The following is a 10,446-nucleotide window of genomic DNA, read 5'->3' on the forward strand; positions in this document are numbered from 1 at the left end:
TTGATGTGGTATTTGTTAATGTTTCTTTGATTATGGTGATTGTTGTTTCATCTATTTCATATTCTCGAAGTGTTTTGATGAATGTGTCCCTATCGATTGAGTCACAAGCTTTTTTGAAATCAATGAATGTTATGAAATATTTCTTGCTCCTTGTAGATAAATAGTTCATTGTTGTTTTGAGGTTAAAAATTTGTTCGGCGCAGGATCTTCCTGGTCTGAAGCCAGCTTGATATTCTCCAAGTTTTCCCTCTATAATTGGTGATACACGATTGAGCAGGGCTTTTGATAGAATTTTGTATGGGACTGGGAGAAGCGATATTCCACGATAGTTGTTAACATCCCTTTTGTCACCTTTTTTAAACAAAGGGTGAATTAGGGCAGTTTTCCAGTGACTTGGGATTTTCTTGGTTTCCCGTACTTGTTCAAGTTCTTTGTGTAGTGCTTCTACTGATGTTTCTCCCCCAAGCTTGAGCATTTCTGCTGTAATTGTGTCTTCTCCACATGCTTTCCTGTTTTTGAGATTTTTGATTATGTTTGTGATTTCCTCTCGTGTGGGAGGTGTTGAATGTGTTGGTAATGTTTCTGGTTGCGTAAAACTGAGAGTCTGGATGGGTGTTTGGCAGTTTAGGAGTGTCTCAAAATATTCAGCCAGGATTTCACAGTTTTCAGTATTGTTGGTGGCGAGAGTCTTATTATTTCTCATAAGGTTTAGGCAAGGGGACTGGTATCCTCGGAGTTTCTGGTTGAATGTTTTGTACCAAGCTGCCGTGTTGCATTTCTTGAAATTCTCTTCGGTTGAGTCCAGTTGTTGTTTTTCATATTGTCTCTTGGTGTTGCGAATAGTTTTCGAGGCATTCTTTCTGGCTTGCTTAAATTCATCAAAGTTGTTTTCAGTTTTATGTGAGTTCCACTTTTTCCAGGCTTTAAGTCTTTCATGCAGAACTTCATTACAGTTGCTGTCCCACCACGGGTGTCTCGGTTTGCTCTTTTTTGGAAAGGTTGTTTCTGTTGCCTCAATCAAGTTGTTCTGAAATTCTTGGAGGTTTTGTGAAGGGGGGAATGCCTTTAGTTTTTTCTGAAAATCCTTGAGGTTAGAGTTGGACTTAAGGTTGTAATTTCTCAGGGTTGTAAGATCAAAATTTATTTTATTTCTGTCTTTATATTCACCGTTTCTGCTTTTCTGTTTGTTTTGTGGGAGCAGTTTAGTTTTTATTTTCGTGAGATAGTGATCGGAGTCGAGGTTTAGAGATTTTCGGACACGTGTGTTCAATATTTCTTTTTCACATTTGGAGGAGATGGCAACGTGATCTATTTGAAATTCTCCGATACTCTTTATCGGAGATACCCAGGTTTTTTGTTTTCTGGGAAGATGTTTAAAACGTGTTGACATTAGCTTGAGTTTAAACTGCTTACAGAGCATAATTAACCTTTCTCCATTTTTGTTGGTTCGTTTGTGTGTGGGAAAGTTGCCGACAATATCGCGGAATTTCTTTTCTTTTCCAATCTGAGCGTTAAAATCTCCTAGAAATATTTTTGCATTGTTTTCTGGGATTTCTGATATATGATCCTTAAGGTTTTCCCAGAATTCATCTGTTTCTTCCCTATTTTTAGCACTATTTTTGTCATTTGTGGGAGCTTGAACATTGATTAATGTGTATTTCTTATTTGCACATCGAAAAGTGAGGAAAGATGTTCTCGATGATGTTGACCAAAAATGTTCGACAGAGTTCAGAATTTTTGTGTTTACAGCAAAAGCTGTGCCAAGCTGAGGGCATTTCTTCATTACAATTTTTCCAGGTTTTCCTTTAAATATTCTGAATTTGTTTGATTCAAATGTGTTTTCATCAGTGAAGCGAGTTTCTTGTAGCGCCACAATTTGTATGTCTTCCGTGTGTAACTGGTCTGTAAGGTGCTTAAGTTTTCCCACTTTGAGAAGGGAGTTTATGTTGAGAGTTGCTATGTTGAAGATTTTTCTGGGTTTAATCTTGTTGGATTTGCATGGTGTTGCAGACTCCCCAGAATCCATGGGTCTGCTTGCGTCGTTGCCGACGGTGGATTGGCCACCTGGGGTAGTTTCGTTATTGAAAGACATTTCCATCATGCGTTAAGATTGTAACTGTTGAAATTCTTCAAAGTTGTAAGCTTTTGTTTCAACAATTTAAATTTAAGTTTTCAAAAAAAGAGAAAATTTAAAAATTATGGAGAGATCCGCCAATGGTGCTGTGCCATGTTACTGAGATAAAGTATTGTTTGACCAAGAAAAGGTTGGAGGTTGAGAACGTAGATAGGATGTGTCTCTTACAATGGAAAACTGTGCTGCAGACGGGCAAAGAAAAGCAAACGAATAATGCAAGTTGTTGCAGTTTATGCAAAAGCATACTGCCGGCGGTAAAAAATAGACGTGGTTTAATATTTTACGTACAGTTTTCGCTGTCGGTAGGGCACCGTAAGATATAGTGGTACCTGCAGTAATAAACAACTCACGATAAATGTGGCTAAATGCAAAAAGTGTACATAAATGATGATCATATTCCATTGTTTATGAAGACAGTGACACAATTCAAACTTCGGGGAATAAGCAAACAAAAGCAACAAAGAGCATATGTTACGTACATTTACACTGGGTGCCTGGGCATAGATTACCGGCAGCAATTGTGTACTATGCTCCAAAAAGGTGAAGAGTTGGAAGACCAAAAAGGGATGGCCACCGGAACAGACTTTGCCCTCTCCTAGTTCTCGGAGAGAAGAAGATGGATAATGGTGTCAGTTAATATCAAGTGTAAAAAAATATCGGTTTTATGACACACTCGTGGCAGAACTCAGTTGCTGAGGGGACTGTTTATTAAGATATCACTTACTGAATATCGTTGCAGCTTTTTGGTCCCCGACGAGTTCATTTTTCTTGATGAGATAAAAGAATTTTAAGTTGGACTGCTAAGTCAGACATAACCATTACGAGGAGATCACGGAAAGAAATAAGCCAATGGTCTCTTAATGAAAAACTAACGAAATAATCTTTGAATACGGCGTTACAGGTTCTACCACGATTATGCTGCTTCCGACGTATCTTTCTCTACAAAGTCTGTAGCAAAAAGAGTAAACATCCATTTTTTTGCTGTCGCAATAGCGAATGGGGAGAAAGAAGGAAACGGCATCCTGGTAACACGCGGTGAACTCCATGCGGTATTTTTTCGATGGATAACAGTAATTATGTGTCTGTTTTCTTTCCCTCTTAAGCGTGTTTTTTTTTAGTTTGCCTCTATTTCAGGTACTGTGATAAAATGGATACCAAAATGAAATTAAAGGTATGCGATAATTAGTATATTACTCGGGGAAATACTAAAACAGACCATAAATGTCAACGCGAAAGGGACTGATTGCGCAGAATGGGCATTCAAGCCAGATCCAAACACTTCATATTCGGGTTAGACATATTTGCAAACGCTAGTAAACTGCTGAGTGTTAGTGACTTCACGATTCTTAGGTAAATAGCTGGCGAATAATTTATCGTAAAGAGTTCCCAAGTACAACAATGCATTTTATTATGTGTCTTTACATGACTTCCTGAAAGTTGGAAATTAAATTATAGATTGGGCATTACTTTTCCCACTTATCTCTACATGTTGAAGCACAGATAAAGAAGCTAGGATGAAACTGTTCTAAGCCTACTTGGAAGAGAGGGTAAGTTAAGAGTGATCAACAGTTGTGAGGAGTAGGATAGCAATACAAACACAAGTTATGAGTCAGCAGCTATTGTAAGCAAAATAAAAATGATTAAGGTATGTTTTGAATTAACTGAGTCATAGTTTTTGAAAAAGTAAAACAAAAAGGGAAATGTAAATGAACCATTACATTAACGCAGTTCGCTCAGGTAAGATCTACATACTTTTGGAAAACCATAAATTACGGAATTGCGAATGTTGTATGGCTTGTTTTCTACAGATGTTGTTTTAGTTGCAAAATGGCTCTGAGCACTATGCAACTTAACTTCTGAGGTCATCAGTCGCCTAGAACTTAGAACTAATTAAACCTAACGAACCTAAGGACATCACACACATCCATGCCCGAGGCAGGATTCGAACCTGCGACCGTAGCGGTCACGCGGTTCCAGACTGAAGCGCCTTTAACCGCACGGCCACACCGGCCGGCTTTTAGTTGCAGTTGTTGTTGTTGTTGTTATGATTTTCAGTACGAAGACTGGTATGATGCAGCTCTCTAGGCTAGTATATCCTATGTAAGCCTTTTCATGTCTCCACATCGATTTCAACCTGCTTACTTTATTCATTCCTTGGTCTCCCTCTACAGGTTTCATTTCAGACACTTTCTTCCACTACTAACTTGACAATTTCTTGATGTCTCAGGACGTGTCCTGTCAAACGATCTCAGCATTTACTCAAGCTGGTCCATCAATTTATTCTCCCCCCAGTTCGATTCAGTTATTCATCAGTTATTCGATTTACTCGTTTACTCTTCAGCAACTACTGTAGCACCATATTTCAAAAGCGTCTATTGTGTTCTCGTCTGAACTGCTTATCATCCACATCTCAGTTCCTTACAAGGCTACACTCGAGACAAATACCTTCAGAAAACAGTTTCTTCCATTTAAATTTATATTCCTTGTTAACAACTTATATGAAAACTACTTTTGTCTAAAAAGGTAAATAACACGCAACTGTAAAAGTAATACATTTCTGGAAGATTCTGGTGACAGACTAATCGCAAAAACTATAAAGGAACACAGTTTTCTTCTGTAAATAATTATTCTCCTTTACGAATGTATGCTCATTTTTTCAGTAATGGTATCACATTAAACTACAATCAGAATTGGCCCAACTTTATTATCAGAAACTTATGCAGTGTGTTTTGAGTTAGTGTTGTTATCAGAAATTACTGAAATTTGGGTTACACTCCGCTTACGTTATTGGCAGATTTTTATCTCCATTCAAGCGCCAACTGTTGGTACTGACTTATGCGTACCTGGCGATGAGGTCTTTGACAATGAAACATACAGTCAGAAAAGTTACGTTAACTATATATGGCTGTCAGTGTTGGCAGTCTACTTTTATACTAGTGTCTTAAAAGTCATGGCTGCTTCTATCACATGTTTCAAATAGAATACATGGCTCGGAATTGTAGCGTGTGACATCGTGTTGTGTGATCTGCGAGAGAAACAGCATGGAGTAACCGAGTTTCGATTTCGAAGAGTTGGTCTACGCCGGCCGCGGTGGTCTAGCGGTTCTAGGCGCTCAGTCCGGAACCGCGGGACTGCTACGGTCGCAGGTTCGAATCCTGCCTCGGGTATGGATGTGTGTGATGTCCTAAGGTTAGTTAGGTTTAAGTAGTTCTAAGTTCTAGGGGACTGATGACCACAGATGTTAAGTCCCATAGTGCTCAGAGCCATTTGAACCATTTTTTGAAGTTCGTCTACACATAGAGCACCCTCTACGTCAGTGTGACAATAGCAGAAAACACACGAGCTCTGCGGCATCTGCAACAATCCGACGCCTTGGGTTCACTGTCTGTCATCGATCGTCTTCCATACAGTCCCGACTTGGCCCCATCCGATTTTCAGTCCTGGCTTGACTCCAACCGATTTTCATCTGTTTCCAAAACTTAAAGAAGACCATCGAGGACTTCATTTTTATAGTGATGAAGCAGTAAATCAGATGTGAGGTTGTGGCTCCGTCACTGAAGTAGAACATTCTACAATGACGGTATCAACAGACTGATCTCCCATTGGGAGAAATGTGTACATTGCCAGGGTTACTATGTTGAGAAATAAATACTTAGACATGAAGAATACAAATGAAGCATGTTAATAACGTTTTGTTTTATTTTAAAAGCTTTAAAAGTATTCACATGAAAAATTCGGAGGCATTACGTTTCAGCACCCCTTCGTCATCTTGACTGTAGTGCATTCTATTATCGACAAATGCCTGTGAATTTCGGTAGCTTGACGAGAACGAAGAAAAATGGTTCAAATGGCTCTGAGCACTATGGGACTAAACATCTGTGGTCATCAGTCCCCTAGAACTTAGAACTACTTAAACTTAACTAACCTGAGGACATCACACACATCCGTGCCCGAGGCAGGATTCGAACCTGCGACCGCAGCAGTCGCGCGGTTCCGGACTGAGCGCCTAGAACCGCTAGACCACCGCGGCCGGCGAGAACGAAGAAGAAGTATGAAAAATAAACAGGGATTATCACAGAAAAATTATTTATACCACCAGCTAATGGCCAAAATGGAGTGCAGACCCAATAACAATATTTAGTGAATCAGTATTTATCTTTCAGGAAGCTGGTAGCTGTGTCTGAAATAAATAGATGAGTTGTGGCGCAGTGACACAATGGAGTGCTTCAAACTCTCTAATAAAGCAAAATGCACACGTTATGCGAATGAGTTTTTTTTATACTACTAAAATGCACTAAAACGTGGAGAGAAACACTGCAATACTGATAAAGGAGCATTAGTGTCCAAATCTGAGGCTAGCCCTGACTGTTATTCGGACACTCGTGGCCGCAGATCGTCTCATTGCAGTCATCTCGAGCTGTCGAAGATCGAACTGCGGTTATACTGTTCGCATTGTCGAATGCTTTCCAGTATGGTGGGACAGAAGCGGGAAATTCGTGCATTTTACGACGATTAGCGACATGTGTAAGAGCTAATTTTGGTTCGTCAGGTGATAAAATTGCACTGGCGAAGTGTGGGATAAATGAGGGCCACATGTAGCAACAAAACCAGGTATGCACATGGTAGAGGTTTCATGCAGACATAAGTATTGCACCCTCTAAGCAATGTTGACGTTACAGACGTAGAAATTAAATCAGTAATTGTGAGCAACCAATTACAAAGTTGTTCTTTATGTGAGACACGACCATTATCAGAGAACAGTCTTAGTACTCCAATCCGTCTATTACAAGAAGTACATAATTTCATCTTCCAACGTCTCTGATACCCTCGTAAATTCGCTACTTACTCTTGCGCTTGGCACCAATAATCGGCTTTTGATAAACACGAACCGCAGGCAGGAATTTTGTTTTTAGGAGATAAAAATAAAAAGCTCTTGTAACTGTTGAAACGGCGAGATGAACAAAGTAAGAGATTTAAGATGTCTCAAGCAACAGTAAACAAGACGTCAGCACGGGGAAACATGTGAAGCGGATTAGAGCATGGTAGGTAAACGCTACCAGCATGAAACAAATGACATCGTCAAGTGATACAAATTTAATAAAATATAAATAAAATTAAAAAACCACTGAAGGTAGCACATAAGGTGCTAAACACGTGTGGAAAATGAAAAATGAATGCTCTTTGTATCTCACAAGCCGACAATGCTCTTTATTGGCACAAATTATATCCTCAGCTGTATCACTGTTTCTCGCATTTAATTTTTGTTCATAAAGTTTCTCCACGTGCATACCGGATTGCGTGCACAACTGAAGAAAATTGAGATAACTATGTCGAAGATCCACTGTATGAACTACGAATAAATGTTTCACTTCGGTGCTAACATTCTTTCAATATTTTTCCAGTTTTCACGAATCACGCATGGAGATTGTATTAGAACAAATGAGCCCTCGGTCACAAATATTAAGTCAAAATTGACCAGGTTTCGACGCTACTATGAGCGTCGTCTTCAGAATTAAACTAACTGTTCTAAAACATAATAGGTATATAAGACATTAATGAACTAAAGTGTGTACTGACTGGGAAGAGATGCAGTACTTACAAGTCACATTCTAAAGAAAATCTAAGCCGGAAAGGCGACGTCATGAAAAGTTGTAAATAAGATGGCGAGCCGCTAAGGGCTGCTCGTACCTGAGTGAACACGGGTTACAACAAAACTCATGGTCATAAACCAGTCGTGGGGCGTTCAAAAATAAGCTTGCAGCCTTCAATCAAAGAGCAGTCGTGACGGCTATCCAGATGCTATCTACATTTTAGAATGTTGATACACCACTGATAATTTGGCAACAAATAGTGAGTGAAGAGTTGAGTTGATGCAGGTATGAAATTCAATGTTGACGATCCAGTTCAGGGGGAAAACTGTCTCAGATATTGCACGAGGAATGAGCATTACGTTGGCACTTTCCAAAAATGTTGTCACTTCCAGTGTTTCGTTGCCGTAGGTAAATAATGAATAGCTAATAGATCAGATCTTAGAAAGTCTTGAGGCACGTCACGGTCGAAAAAGGGTCGTGACAGTCGCTCCGAAGGCACCTGCATTTCACACGGTGGCTAAAGGAACTTTCACCTTACGTGTAACTAGTTAGTGCGGAAGGTGAGGAATGCCAGAAGAGCTTGTCGGCGGCGGCAGTTTGAAATCGGCGCGCGGAGGCGGCCGGGCGCAGCACGTGGCAGTGCGGCTCGGCGGCGGGGGGCGGAGGGCGGTACTCACCGGACGGCGTCTGGTGGTGCATCAGCGGCAGGGGGTGCTGCGACGGCGACTCTCCGCGACGGCCTCCGGGCGGCGGCGGGGAACACGACGAGTCGCAGCTGCCGTCGGCCAGGTGGCGCGGTTGCACCGCCGCCACGGGACGCAAGTGTTCCTCTCCGGGCACCACGATGGCGGCTGCGGCGGCTGCGGCGGCGGCGGCGCCCATTTCGGCGGGGGGCACGGTGCCCGCGGCGAGCGGCGGGGGCGGCGGCGGGGGCGGCGGCGACGGCGACGGCGGCTTCTTGAGGCCCATGGCCTCGTCCTGCGCCTGGGCGCGCCGCAGCGCCGTCTGCATCGCCATGACGCGCTGGCGCTCGGCCGTCAGCAGGCACTTGTCGCACGTGTGGTAGCGGTACTTGCAGTAGCGCTTGTGCCCCTTCAGCGGGATCTTGTAGCCGTGGTTCCGGCAGCGCGCGCAGTTGGGCGGCGTGCGCTGGCTCGTGGTCGTGGTGGCAACCGACGACGCCGACGCCATGGGCACCGTTGCTGCTGCTGCTGCACGCTGCGCCGGCGACTGCACTGGCGCGCCAGAGCGCCTCTGCGAGCGCCTCCTTGAGCCCCGGCGCTGGCGGTGGGGGCAGCCGCCGGCCGGGAGGAGGAGCGCGGTCTGGCCGCGCCACGCGGAGGGGGGACTTTTACGACTCGCAGTCTCATTCGAACTTTACGTCATAAACTGCACCGTCTTATCGCTCGACGCGGACGCCGCTGCAGCTATAACTCTGCTTTGATTGTTCGACCTGTTTCTCTCTTCTATAACATTGTTTAATGAACAAGTACCAAAAAATAAATAAAAAATAGAAATACGCGCGTGTGTTGTCCTCGCGCGTGCTTGCTTGCATGCTCCGTGTGCCCCTCTTGCCCCCGTGGCGTCCCCGCGCCGTGACCGAACCTTTTTAAGCCGCTGCAGTTTGCCATTATTCGCACTCTCCGGTGCGGTATTATTTTTCAGCCCGGCGCAGCCAACCTGGCTGATGTGCACCGGTCGTAAAACGTTCGCGACGCGCTGGCCGGGCCAATGAAATTTTGTAGTCTCCCCCTCCAGACCCCCATTTTATGCCCGTCCCCACCACCTGTCCCTCTGGCACGCTTCTCTCTCTCTCTCTCTCTCTCTCTCTCTCCCTCCCGCGTTCCTTCGTCCACGGACTTCGCTCTCCTTTCGCGGCGTCCGCCGCCAGTGACCCGCAGCCGCGATGCACCGGCTGCCGCCCCCGGTATTGGGGCAGTCGCGGCCGCCCTCGGCTGCAGCTGGCAGAGCGGCGAGTCTTTATTTTTGGACTGTTTCGCGAATCTAAGCAGCGCAGCGCCCATGTCCGTGCTGGCGGCGGATGCGCTGGCCAGTACAAAATAGCCGCGGCCGCACGTGCCACATTGTATCTCAATCCGGCGACGCGGCGGCGGCCGCCGGGGCTGCGACCCGTCGCCAGAGCTCGCGCCACACCACTGGCCGCAGGCCAACTGCCACAGATCCACTGCACGGCTCGATCCGATCACTCTACTGTTTCCATGTCGCGTCCACACGTGCCACTGACCCGCTAACGTATCACAACACATCGCCCTCTTCTTAAAATCCCTGTCTGTAGATTGGTGGTCAGTAATATTCATCCTCCACGTACTCTTGTCATCTGCAAATCGCTCCGATTGGATCGCAGCCAAGCAATCCTCTTGTCTGGGGAAGTCGACCGCACAGATCTGTGTTTGGCTGCGTAGCAAGAGAAAGAGAACTGAAGTTAAAATTTTCTGGGTTGTTAGGTCGCCCCATATTACTCCAAACAATCGACGTTTAGACTCCTCTGGTGGGATCTTGTTCAGTGTCCACTACAGATTGGGCTCAAGATCCTGAAGATCCCAGCAGAGAGGTTGAAACGTAGGTTGTTGAAGAAATATGACGCGGCCTAACAGCCCAGAAGACTTCAATGACAACGGCCACGAAAGCCTGAAGACTTACAAGAAAGAAAGCTACTCGGACCTCCTCCTTCAGCTTCTAGTTATCCACTACAGAGCATAT

General features: G+C 44.3%; 1 protein-coding gene across 1 annotated transcript in view; it reads right to left on the minus strand.

Moving 5' to 3' along the window:
- LOC124553510 (protein doublesex-like) overlaps positions 1-8,607 on the minus strand; it is an 831,649-nt gene extending 823,042 nt beyond the window's left edge. Inside the window, exon 1 of the mRNA XM_047127396.1 lies at positions 8,403-8,607. Coding sequence (XP_046983352.1) covers positions 8,403-8,607 — 205 coding nt within the window. The remainder of the gene's footprint in view (positions 1-8,402) is intronic.
- Between the last annotated feature and the right edge of the window lie 1,839 nt (positions 8,608-10,446).

This window comes from Schistocerca americana, chromosome 1, assembly GCF_021461395.2.
Source record: "Schistocerca americana isolate TAMUIC-IGC-003095 chromosome 1, iqSchAmer2.1, whole genome shotgun sequence".
Lineage (NCBI taxonomy): Eukaryota > Metazoa > Arthropoda > Insecta > Orthoptera > Acrididae > Schistocerca > Schistocerca americana.